The sequence below is a fragment of the Bombus huntii genome, chromosome 13 (genome assembly GCF_024542735.1).
Source record: "Bombus huntii isolate Logan2020A chromosome 13, iyBomHunt1.1, whole genome shotgun sequence".
NCBI classification, from domain to species: domain Eukaryota; kingdom Metazoa; phylum Arthropoda; class Insecta; order Hymenoptera; family Apidae; genus Bombus; species Bombus huntii.
In genome coordinates, this window is record NC_066250.1 from 4131045 (window position 1) to 4143427 (window position 12383).

Here is a 12383-nt window from a genome sequence, read left to right on the forward strand (position 1 = left end):
CGCTGCTACTAAGCAAAAACTGACCTATGTACTTTTGTACGACATACTGCATGCATTCCTTAGCAGCTTGATTTATCTTGCTTAGTATGTCTTGCAATGAATTCTTAAGAATTATACCTTTACCCAAGCTCTTGTCACCTGGTTTTAAAATCCAGACATTCCGCATTCCATCAATTTGACTCTGAGGACGACACTCTATCATTTCTTTTATCATATTTGCGGTGAATCGTAATAGTTCCTAACAACAAATTTTCAATATAATCTACCATCATTTTGATTTTATATTAATTGCATACTTCGATATCTATGCCATCATTCTTCTCCAATATTTCTCGTTTATGCAAAAGTCTTTCGTACCACGATAAAAATTGATTCCAATTAGAAATTGATATGTCTTTATAACTCTGTCCATCTATGTCCTCGTGCGCGCAGATGCTACAATTTATTTGGATTCGATAGAAAATGCCTCGAGAGTATTTTACTTTGTTTTTTTAAAACCTTATGTATTCCGCGCAACGTTCAAGAGCGAATAAAACTGCTTTGATAGGGACAGTGCCGTCTTGGGACCAAACAGCATTTGGTCCAGCGATGCTGGCCAAGAATAAGAACCACTTGAGAATTCCCATGCAAGCTGTGATGTAAAAATCTTGCACGAATTCCTTTATCTGCACAGGCTGTACACTTGTGACATGTTTTTATTACCATCAAAATGAAAAATCGTATACGAACCTGATAAACATTGTAGCATCGTGGAAATTGTACGTTTGACACGCCAGTTTCATAGAACCAAGAAATATTTTCTAGATTATTGCACATATCGATCTGAAATAATTTTAACATAGTTTCCAATAGTTTCTTCATACCTTCCGAACGAAAAAAGATTATGGATATTAGAAAATCACTTGCTATAAGTAACCTTTGATGTGAAATAGCACCCGGAGAATTTATTAATTATGGTTCTTTCTTCTGTTCTAACCGCTACTCTTTTATTAGTGGACCATATAAAATTAGCAGGATAACGTAATAATTTTTCAATCGTTTCCAAGCCAGCTGAAAGATAAAGAACGTATGTATATTTGTCGCTTTTATAACAAATGGAATGAATTTCTGTCAGCAACCTTCCGAGATTTCCGGTGACATTGAGAGCATTCTTCTGATGAACCTTTTCTCTATCCAGTTTCTTCTTCCTAGAGGCTTCCTTAGCACTGGGAAGGTGCCATAAATCACGAAAATTTTATGTTCGTTTACCGCCTTTGTCAGAACCTTTAGAATGAAATTGATCTTTGCGTCCTCAGCGGAGAGAAGACTCAAGTATTCCCTGAGAATGATCTTGCCGTATGTGTTCACGTTTTCTTTCTCCTCTTCTTCCAGTAGATCGTCGAGATCATCGCGGTTGCAAAGAATCTCGACGTTCGCGGTTCTTACAGGCTCTACGTTCGTAATCATTATAGAATCGGAAACTCTTACAATTATCTTTGATTCTTCTCCGATTTCCTTTGGATCTTTTGAATATATCTTACAAAAAATTTTGCGAAATAATATTTTTATGTGTTTTGTAATACTCGAAAATTCTGTTGGACTTTTTAATTCAACTCTTTCGTACCTGCCAACCTTGACAGTGCTCTTTAATCGAACAATCGGGAGAGGTTAACACAATTTGCCATTTGCGCGTTTTAATAGTTTTTACAATGTTCGAGTCTTCCAATTTATATTTTCCGTTTTTCGATATTTTAAAGTCTCCTTGGATGTCGGATAATCCATAGTTAGAATTTGTAATGAGATCTACGTTTTGACTTATTTGTTTGTCGTTTTGCGAAACAGTTACATAATCATTCTTTTGTCGCATCGTGGAATCTTTTCAATAACAAATTTCTATATTTTTATACTTTAACATGTTTTGGTCGCGTCAATCTTTCTACATCTCAATTTAGTTGACAAACTTTCGTTCAAAAATGACACCATTCGATGATGATATTGACAATCGATAAGTGTGCTTCGATATTGCTCTATGTTCATGATTTGGAGTAAACAAAATGTTTTTTTTTTTTTTTTTGTTAAGCTTTTATAAACTGTTCTTTTTTTATACTATCCCACGTATTTCTGCATGCTCTATATTTTTTCACGGCTTCACGCATGGAGTCGTCCAACAATTTTTCCACGTTGGCCTTTTTAAAAATTGGCCTTTGCAATTCCACCTTAATTGCTTGACTGTTCTTAATTTTTTTCGGGCTTTTCGCTTGTACTTTTTCTCCTTCCAATCTCGTCAGATCAGTCTCTGCAACTGTATTCTTGATACTTTGGATCGAATCGAAGTCCATTCGAAGAGGAATTTCTAGACTCATCTCACGTATCATTTCTGCTACAGACTTTAGCAAACGTCTATTCTTCACGATTCTATTTTCAATCAGTTTCTTTCTTTTGCAAATACTTCTGTCGTTCTGTGCGATATTCGTGGAATCGTATGACCTCTTAGTACCACGGAGAATACTTTGTATGCCTTGGAATATATCAAACACGTTACAAAGATAATATAGAGAGAAAAGAAGTTAAATTTCCTTCAAATTTTACCTGACTGCGCGTTTCTACTATTTTTCATACGTTCTTCAAGAAACATTTTGTCTTTCAACGCTATTTGTTTCTCACATTTCGTAGGAAATCGCGACGTACAGAATCTCGTGCTATAGTTATTCTTGAGATCATTTTTCTCTCTCAAGCAGTTTCTCTTTTTCGTTAACCGTACGATTTGTGTGAAACCGTTTTCAATTTCTCTTCGCATCGATCCTTTCTGCAAACAGGATTTCAGGCTTCTGTCTGAGTGAATATATAACGTTTGATTAAATGTTACTCTCGGTGCATCGAGTGCTTTTCCGTTAGGCTTGGAAATGTGATCATCGTTCGTGTACGTGCCACTGGAGTTCGTTGGTAGATACGGTGTTGAGTGCACTTGTTCGTCAAACTCGCTTTCCGAATCGGTGCAAGTGTCGGACAAATTGAACGAGATCGAATTTTCGTCTGACCACCGCGAGTGGCATGTGCCTGGCTGGTAAGGGAAAATTGGAGTGATTCAGTAGACCGACAAGTTAAACGACAAGATTCGCCTTCTAAAGGCACGAAGTTTCATTGCACCGAGGAATTTTGTTTTAATATTGTTCCGTCCGGAATAATATTAAACGAACTAAGTGAGATATTCGCACGTTTCCGAAACCGAACACCTCGCGTCAGTTCTGCTACCACCTCACCTTTACCAGGTGAAGACACGTAAAGGATGCTGTTAGTTGAAAAACTAATGTTTGACAACAGTCAATCAGCTTGTGTTCTGAGCAAACTAGAGAGAACTCATCGGACAATCCGGACAGGTGAGACCTTTTTTATAAGACCAGACATTTTCTAACATTTTATCAGTACAGACTGTGCTGTACTCGTTCACATACTTTTTCATTAGGGCTCAAGTTTTTCTTGTCGCTGTTGGATTTGGAATGTGTAGAACGGTTAATTGTTCTTCCCTAAACGCTCATACACCGTGGCTGATAATAGCAGTCGTCCGTAATGACATTATCACAGTATGATTTTTTTGACTTGGTGAAATTTAATTGAAATAAAAACAGACGTATCGGGTTAAAATTCGATGCATCATAACATTAACATGATTTCTTTTACTTAACGATGGCTTTTAAGAGTTAACTTTCGCAATATATCGTACCTTGATTTTGCGTTTGGATTGTCGAAAAAATGTGCATTGAAAATCATCTTCATTGAGAAGAGTATGACTGGTATCTTTCTGATTAGGCGAATAGCCGGCGGTTGCAGTACCTCCAGAATTCCAAGATGAGTCGACGTACTCCATTCCACGTGACAAGTATGGACAAAAAGAACGTATATCGCTTAATTTTTTTACAGCTAATCATCGAATTTAGAGGAGAATCTTTGGAGAACGATGGTCTCCATTTGTCTGACTGTTCCACTTTAATAATTTTGATTTTTTTTTTAAGTTGCCATTGATGTTGGTTAATTAATGTCAAATCATGTTTTTTTTCGATTTGAAGAAGTCGATTAGATTTTGTTTCGGTATTTTCTTACAGGGAGTAAAAAATCGGAAGATCTTAACGGTCGGTAGTATAGTTTTTTATTGATCATTTACAGTTCAGTTCAAATATACGTTCAAATATAGACTCTAAGGATAGATCAACAATGGAAGAGTAACGAGTGCAGATCACAAAGACATTTTCAATCACTTAGTTAACCTTAAACCAACGGCGTACATGTCCGTGATGTCTGATAAAATCTTATTCTTCTTTTGACGAGGATATTTTTTTGGGACGTTACGATTTTTATTTTTCACGTTCACTGCTTGACCAACTTTGTTTGTAGTTAGAAGAGACGGCAACGTTGGTGTCTCCCGAGTTATGGTGGACAGATGAGGAGTATTCCTCTTGTACTTTTTAATGGCATCTCGTATCACCGTCTTGATTATCTAACGCATATAAAGAGAATATTATCCAGAATAAGATATGGCGGTAAATCCTATAAAATTACATCTACCTTATCATTGTTTGACTTCAAAGGTTTTTCTATTTTTGGAACCAATTTTGTAGATTGTTTCTGAAAAGCCATAATCTTGGTAACCAAAGACTGCGATACCGGAGATGATTCTGCCTTACTGCTATCTGGTCCAGCGAAAGTGTGCGATTTTCTCGGCATGCGCGCCATATGTTTCTGATTATTGCCAATTTTTTCCTAATATACAATCGTTTTTTTTTTTTTTTTTTTTTTAAATAAAACCACCTGATAATTACGCGATTTAATCATTGTAATACGTACCTGAACGGATGTAGGGAATTTTGACTTAACGTTGGGTACCGGGCCAACCACAGGTGCACTTTTCACGGTCGATTCCTGCTTATCGATCAGCACAGCAGTTATTAAGGGCTTTGGAGGTGCACTCGTTGGTAGAGCTTGCCTTAACTTAGGCGAGTCCATTTTGTAGTAAGCGTAAAATTCTTGGTCAAGCTGTATTTCTAATTCTTCGATCAAATCTACGATCACTGGACCGATTTGATTGTGCACAGTCGATTTCTTCTTCGTTAAACAAGTCTACGATTATTTTCATTTAACCACGGATAAATATAAATTCATACACAATAGCGTCACTTTTTAGTTATATAATAATGCTTAATATATATATCAATAGTTTCATGTTTCTTTTCTGTACTAATATCTCTATAATATCTGATAAAAGATGGTTATCGCAAATAATTTCTAACTTTCGGATGGCATCCTGTAAGGCTCGTAAAATTAAGAAATTATTTATAATTCTTCGATTTTCTTTTGATGCCTACCATCGGGGACTTCGAAACGAGACTAACTTTCGATTCCTGATTATTTAAATTAGCTTTCTTCCCACAAGTAGTTATTCTAGTCCCTTGAAGAGATAGAGCTGCGCCTAAATATGGTTGACAACTTGGCATCCTTTGTTTGTAAGCCAACTCAAACTGTCCTGTATCAACGTTTTTATCTTCTCGATAATCTATAACCACTGCGGAAATCCACATAGCATAAGAAAGCAAGCCTAGCACTCGTATAAACAAATGGAAAGTTTCAAGCACCTTTTATAGTGTCCTCGAGAACTTGTCTGCACAGGCGTGTCGTAACTTTGCTCGAGTAACTCATGTCAGGATGACTATTGATTTCGATCAGCCATACGGAAAAGTCATCCATAACCATAAAATCAGCGCCATAGAGTTCGAAACTATTTTTTCGACGGTCCATAGCTTCTTGACTAGCTAACAAAGAGCCAACCAGGCCTTGCTTCATCCCAGGATAGATTATATCGTCCCACGCTTTGTCGTGTCCTTGAGATCTGTTGGAGTTTCGTCAGTTGCAAATTTCAATCTGATCACGCGACTGAATCGAAGTGCATCATACTTGAGAAACTCTTTGAAGGTCGTAGCATCCCACATATTATCCGAGGGCAACGCAGCATTTCTATCGCCGCAATTCGTGTACTTGCACTGGATCGCGTGATTGCACAGATGAATCGACTCGTGGAAGTCCGTCAAACTGAATTTCTGGGAGCAGAATCGCAGGTAACTTTCCCTGCGAACAAGAGGATGCTATATTACTATTCCCTTTTTCGATGGATCGTGTTGCTCGTAGGATTCGCATGTCGAACATATCGCTCGATGAATACAATAATAGGAAGCTCATTTACGCAAACTGGGTTATGTAAACTGGGATCGGTTTTGCAGAAGGTGAACTCGTGACTAGTAATTTCCTATAACTTGTTTAAGAGTAATGAATTACCTAGTTATAATTTTAAATGCATATTAGCAAGTTTCTTCTTTCTGTTTTGTGAACTATTTCAAATGTACATTGACGATAATTGCAATGCATTTTCCACACAATAATTATACGATACGGATACTTACAAGCATGAGATAACGTGACACGGAACAGAAATTGTTTCAAGTTATGCATACCTGTACTTACTTAACTACAATGTACTATAAATTATAGCTAACAAATTACTTGTATATCCAAAGAGTTAGGGGCTGGGCGCAGGTAATGACGAACCATTGTCTGATGTCAAATTTAGTGCTGTGTATGAGTAATGGCCGTTCTATAAAAAAGGGAACAACGTGTGTTAATCAAAACTACATTTATCCGGATCAAAGTGTACCGATCGATAATTTTTAAAGGCAGCAGCAATTACCAATATATTTTTGTACGACATAGCGCGTGTCTGATTTATTCGATGGATTCATCTTCGCCATGACATCTTCCAGTTTATTCAGCAGAACGATTCCTCGACCTCGGCTTTTATTTCCCGGTTTCATGATCCACACGTTCATCACACCGTCCATATCGATTTGTGGCCAGTACTTCTTCATCTTCTTCAGGATATGCTTCGACGCCAAGAAGAATTTCTGTTCACACCGTGCTAAATTAATATAGTTCCCATGACTTCACTTGTCAGCGATTCGATCGAAATCGAGTTGCTTACTTGAAATGGCACATTGTTTCGAACAAAGAGAGCGTGACCATGAACGATCTGATAGTACCAGCTGATAAACTGATCCCATTGATGCACCCAAACCCTTTCGATTTCTTGGTCGATATCCTCGTGCGATTGTGCGCTAATGTAATCGCTGCATCGTTTAATTGCGAACTCTAACGCCTTCAAGGGCACCGTGCCAGTCGGTGCTCTAACTGCGTTTTCACCTTCGTTGTTGATCTTACTAACTAACCATTTTAACAGACCTAGACATGCTGTGAATCTATACGAAATATAGATAATAAAATAAAAATCAAGATGTTAAAAAGTAGGAAGATTTGTGCAAATAATAGCTATGATTCACCGAAAGTCTTCGACGAAAGCGTGCATCTGATCGCCTTGGCATAAATTATAGCAACGTGGAAAAAGTGTGTTCGCCACTCCAGCCTCGTAATACCAGTGCATTTGTCTGACGTTCGAACATAAACCCACCTAAGGCAATCGATTTTCTTACAGGCATATATTATCCTCGTACAAAGTGTGTTTCACATGACTGAAAGAGATCAGGCAAGGCCACTTCAGGTACCTTCGACGTGAATCCTGCCCGACAATATCTGTTAAAGATCGTCGTTTTGTTGTCCTGTGCTGGCCAACCGGGCCATTCCGATCCTGTGTTCCAGAGAAAATCCACGGTGTGATTAGTGAGCATTCTAGAGATCAATAGGCGCTCGCTTTGCTGATCCCTTAAATCGCCGATACCAGCCAACAATACGACAGGACTTGCATCCACGTTAAAATGTTGTTCGCCTGAGAAAGTCGACTTATGTAATACCAAGGGTAAAATACAAAATTGAAAAAATTCACGAAACGACTGAAATACCATTGGTATTCTTTTTGAAGAACTTTTCGCACCATCCTCGTCTTAACATGCATTCGCGAATCACTCGCGCCCTTCCGTACACCATAAACGTGTGATGCGCAGCTATGGCATCTTTCACTATTTGCTTGATTCGCATAAATCGTTCGTGTAACGTCGGTGGAAGTTCTAAACTCGGCTGAACTGTTCCTGTATGACACAAACGATGTTAAAGTATACGTTGGTGAATGGAGGATAAAAAATAGTTTTTGGGTCATAACCTTGAACTATATTCGCATCTGATACAATGTCTAGCGTTGGTTTCGGGTTGTTATCTAGCGGTTCGTCCACCACAGGTTGTTCTTCATTCTTGTCCGTTTTATCCGAGCTGGTCGGCTCCAAATTCGATAGCGCCTCATCGTTTGCTTTCATGTAGCGCGCTTGCAAATCTGTAGGTTCGTCTGCACTGATGCACTCCGTTGGTCTTCAATTTCGCTTCATTGCAGTAGAGTTTGTTGAAGGAAGAACGAGCCCGAAGAGGTCAACGTTATTTTATCCTGGATCAGCTTACAAGATTCGATAGCAGTTATTAAAAGTGTCCCAAAAAAAAAAAAAAAAAAAAAGAAAAATAGATCTTTAACGCAATAAAAAATCGTATTAACACTCTGCACGTTCGAATTAGATCTCTTCTAGTACCTGTTGAATCTTCGACGTTCCATCAACATTCTTCTCTCCGATTCAGAGCAATCACCTTCGATTTTTCTAATTGATAATCGCCTGTTCGAATCTAAACTGTTTAACGGAGGAATGTCCTCGATATTGCACGATCAGAGACGACATGCCTCGAACAGATGCGAGTCAGAGTCACAAGGAAGAATCAACGAGACGGAAGCAAAACTCCGACTGAACATCATCGAACAACAGACTCGAAGTATGTGTACATAATCTAGAATTCCGTAGGCGTGCGCCCTGAAACCGTTTTAAACTACCCTAACTATTCGGCGAATTGGATAAAATCGCATGACTATGTCCTCCCCGAGCTATATTCTTATGTCGCATTACAAGATCTGCGAATATTGGATCAGCTGGCTGATAAGGGTGATCATTTAGAATCTCGAAAAGCGACCAGCCCATACAATCATTTCTTTCTGAATTATTCTATCATCAAAGATTTCCTAAAGTATAGTTTCGAATTCTGAAACATCGAATTTACCTGCAATGAAATTTTTTTTTTTTTTGTATAATAAAATTTGGTAGATTTCAGACGCTGTGTAAATAAATTACATAATGGAAGTTCTAAGCGGATAAAAACAGTGAGGAAGGATAGGAGGGAATTGTTAGAATAGGAGGAGCGTACCAGGCACCCCTGCGGAACTTCACGACCATCGAATGCAGGTAAAGAAGCAAAAGCTATCGCGTGGGTTGCCCTAACCACTCCTGTTCCACAACCTCTGACCCACTTATGCGAATGCATCTTGGCTCGCGTGAAGAGGCGGCCTGACGAATCACTTCGACCTGCTATCGCTAATTGCCCGAGTTCGATTTCATGCTGATAATTTTCTAAAATATATTCGGCACGTCGTACTATTTTGCAATTCGGTCGACCTCTACGCGCCTTTGTTATCGGCTTTCCGTGTACGTTGATATTTGCGTGTGATAAAAGCAACATCAAAGAATTATTGCTTATGAGATAGTGAGTTTCTTTTGTAGAATCATGACCGCACCGTAAATATGTCAGAAAGACCCATTGTTATTTTTCCATGGTTTATTTCGTGATCATAATTTTGTAATCGTAATCTTAATTTTCGTGATCTTACTTCCTTACCATTAGATATGGTGCGATATATGTTGTGGGAAATCATAGAATATAGTTGTACGACTGCATTCGTAGAGACTAGGATACAGTTGTATGTTGCTGCAATTCTCACTGGAATATTGAAAAGAGTACGAAATACAGACGAGCTCCGAAAAAACGAATGATCCAAAGGATAAACATGTCACTGTCGGTGACAGGAGGTATTTGAAAATGGTAAGAAATGAAGTTGCTCGAGTTTCTTTACTTTTAAAACTCGAGATTTTAATGTTGAGCATTTCACGAATTACTGGTAGTAATGTTGTGTGTTTTTTTAAATGTATTAATGTTCATTGTTTTAGATATTAATCATTAATAAAAGCATTATCAGGGAACGAATAGTATTAGAATAAATAAGAATTGTAGCATGTCATGAAAACATATGGGTAATAACTATTCAAAATGGCGCGCCACATTCTTTATCGAAGAGTGTTGGGACTCTACTATGACGAGTTATCTGTCGGTATAAAAGTCGATCTTACCAATAGAACGACTCTATGTTAACCTATACATCGTAAACGTAACAAAGTGGAATTACATTATTTTTTGCATTCTGACACGAGTCAGAAGATATAAAACGCATGTGTAGCAAGTATGGCTCACTTAATCAGGAACGTTTCTCTTCTACTATTCACAGAAGAGTGCATAGAAGAATATTTCGATGACATGAACTTTTTTCACGGTGAGTGCTGGAACTTCATTCATAAACGGCCAATAGCCGATATAACTGATTCATAGAATTATAATAAATTTATTTTTATCCACAGCGTCTTACTTATACCCATTGTCATGATCGTTCGCATACCACTAGCGTACTATTCAATAGAAATAAAGATTAAAGTTTGGAACTAATACTTTCATTTATCACATATCGTAACCTATTTTATATTTAATAAATGCTACGATGTAATACATGACTTTACAACTTTTTAGCATTTACACATTCAAATACAAGCATAATAGGTATATACATAATTTCATACTACTATAAACAAAAGCTTCGCATAAATAGCATAAGAATTTTAAATATAATTTTACTCCCTCTTTACTCTCGCATACCGTGAATTGTAATGCTTTCGAATTCTACTACTTTGAACGTTGTACTGAATAAATTAGATTTTTGAACAATCGAATTTTGAAATACTCGTAGTGAGCGCTCAACGATGTTCAATTTTTTTCTCGACGATAAATTTGAAGTCATTATTTCTTTGTGACGATTTAAATTGCTTCTTATAAAAGTTAAAATGAATTTCCTGCGAAGAAGATACGAACCACTTCAAGTAAAACATGAAAATTTCGAACATGTTTCAGTTGGATGCTTCAAATTGGCGCTGAGCAAATTTTTAGGTCTCGGCATCATCGGTGGATCTCTTCTCGGTTAGAAAATATATTTTTATGTAAACTTTGTAATTATCATGAATTTAAACACTGAGCTGCGTTTTTGTGCAATAGTTGCATGTATAATTAACTTTGTGTATAACATTATACTGTATTAAGTTTTTGTTTGTTAGTCAAGATACCACAGATTGTAAAAATTCTTAGAAGTAAAAGTGTAGAAGGCATCAATGTCTTCAGCGTGTTACTGGACTTATTTGCCATGACAGCCATGGTATCCTACAGTTTTATAAGTGGTTTTCCATTCAGGTACTATAATTAAAATTATATATACCTTTGTACACATTCATATTATAATTAATCAATGAATGGTTGGATTCTAGTTCATGGGGTGATGGAGTTTTTTTAGGTATGCAAACTTTAGCAATTGCAATATTAGTCATGCATTTCAGTGGTAATACAGTTCAAGCAACTGCATTCCTTGCTGCTTATCTAGCAGTGTTCTTTGCTGCTACTAGTGGCTTGACCCCGGTAAATGTTCTGTGGGGTTGTCAAGCAATGAATATACCCATTGTACTTGCCAGTAAGGTAAGATGCTTGTAAATAAAAATCATTATATAATATATATAAACTTACTGAAAATATATTTATGATTTCATATTGTTTCAGTTAATGCAAGCCTACACAAATTACTCCAATGGAAATACTGGTCAGCTATCAGCAATAACAGCTTTCATGCTCCTCTTTGGATCTCTTACACGAATATTTACCTCTATCCAAGAAACAGGAGATATTACAATGATAATAATGTATATGTGCTCCTCTATATCAAATGCTATAATAGTTGCACAAATTTTGTATTATTGGAATGTAGATGCGAAAAACAAAGATGGAACAAAAAAAAATCAATAAGTAAATTAATAAAATTTTTAATATTTTGGGAAATAATCAAATAATGAAGTCAAAAATCCATGCAACGAAATGAAATGTGTAAGTGGGTGTAAATAAATGAAATCAGCATTCTGATATCAATAGTCTGAGAAGGATACACCTACTTTAATGAAGAAGGTATAAATGTATCTAAGTTAATAAACTAACATTTTAAATACCCTAAACTTATATTTTAATCGCCACGTATGTATTACATTCATGAATCTTTTCTAGTTGACAAGTTATAATTTTAAATTTGTTATAAATCATACTATCTTAAAAGTAGAAGATATTTTAGAAATAAACATACTATAAAAATCGTATTTGTTATTATTTCTAAAAGTTCCAAGCCTGATAAAAATTTTGTAATGGAGAATCTAATCTGTTTAGTAGAAATAAAGTTTTATTACTAAAAAAAA

The 12383-nt window shown here is 36.6% G+C and overlaps 3 protein-coding genes across 4 annotated transcripts; 1 reads left to right on the plus strand and 2 right to left on the minus strand.

Moving 5' to 3' along the window:
• Window positions 1-100: 100 nt before the first annotated feature.
• On the minus strand, window positions 101-1636 carry LOC126872738 (uncharacterized). Its single transcript, XM_050632885.1, has 2 exons — window positions 1119-1636; window positions 101-1050 (listed from the first exon to the last, which is right to left on the minus strand). Exons 1-2 carry the CDS (start codon window positions 1444-1446, stop codon window positions 899-901), a joined length of 480 nt encoding a protein of 159 aa, XP_050488842.1. The 5' UTR covers window positions 1447-1636; the 3' UTR covers window positions 101-898.
• Window positions 1636-8932, minus strand: LOC126872713 (tubulin glycylase 3A-like). Of its 2 annotated transcripts, XM_050632830.1 has the most exons (14): window positions 8544-8932; window positions 8129-8413; window positions 7872-8057; window positions 7578-7798; window positions 7356-7483; window positions 7001-7274; window positions 6710-6923; window positions 6526-6616; window positions 5923-6093; window positions 5604-5857; window positions 5337-5533; window positions 4819-5091; window positions 4540-4734; window positions 1636-4471 (listed from the first exon to the last, which is right to left on the minus strand). In XM_050632830.1, the coding sequence occupies exons 2-14, from the start codon at window positions 8277-8279 to the stop codon at window positions 4229-4231; spliced, it is 2598 nt and encodes an 865-aa protein (XP_050488787.1). In that variant the 5' UTR covers window positions 8280-8413; window positions 8544-8932; the 3' UTR covers window positions 1636-4228. The 2 variants fall into 2 exon arrangements, with proteins under 2 accessions (XP_050488787.1, XP_050488788.1); XM_050632831.1 differs by having other exon boundaries at window positions 1636-4462; window positions 8129-8932.
• Window positions 8933-9104: 172 nt separating this feature from the next.
• LOC126872722 (mannose-P-dolichol utilization defect 1 protein homolog) lies at window positions 9105-12287 on the plus strand. The gene is made up of 7 exons (XM_050632863.1): window positions 9105-9242; window positions 9679-9876; window positions 10002-10381; window positions 11011-11076; window positions 11211-11343; window positions 11418-11622; window positions 11704-12287. The coding sequence occupies exons 3-7, from the start codon at window positions 10294-10296 to the stop codon at window positions 11944-11946; spliced, it is 735 nt and encodes a 244-aa protein (XP_050488820.1). The 5' UTR covers window positions 9105-9242; window positions 9679-9876; window positions 10002-10293; the 3' UTR covers window positions 11947-12287.
• Window positions 12288-12383: the final 96 nt, after the last annotated feature.

Bases quoted from the DNA above. Each gene is read 5' to 3' on its own strand.
- LOC126872738 (XM_050632885.1), bottom strand. From the start codon at position 1,446: ATGATTACGAACGTAGAGCCTGTAAGAACCGCGAACGTCGAGATTCTT. The intron at 1,051-1,118 runs GTTGCTGACAGA...TTTATCTTTCAG, and splicing joins GTCACCGGAAATCTCGGAAG to CTGGCTTGGAAACGATTGAA.
- LOC126872713 (XM_050632830.1), bottom strand. From the start codon at position 8,279: ATGAAAGCAAACGATGAGGCGCTATCGAATTTGGAGCCGACCAGCTCG. The intron at 6,617-6,709 runs GTAATTGCTGCT...CCTTTTTTATAG, and splicing joins TGTCGTACAAAAATATATTG to AACGGCCATTACTCATACAC. The intron at 5,092-5,336 runs GTAGGCATCAAA...AAATAATCGTAG, and splicing joins TCGTTTCGAAGTCCCCGATG to ACTTGTTTAACGAAGAAGAA.
- LOC126872722 (XM_050632863.1), top strand. From the start codon at position 10,294: ATGGCTCACTTAATCAGGAACGTTTCTCTTCTACTATTCACAGAAGAG. The intron at 11,344-11,417 runs GTACTATAATTA...GTTGGATTCTAG, and splicing joins ATAAGTGGTTTTCCATTCAG to TTCATGGGGTGATGGAGTTT. The intron at 11,623-11,703 runs GTAAGATGCTTG...ATATTGTTTCAG, and splicing joins CCATTGTACTTGCCAGTAAG to TTAATGCAAGCCTACACAAA.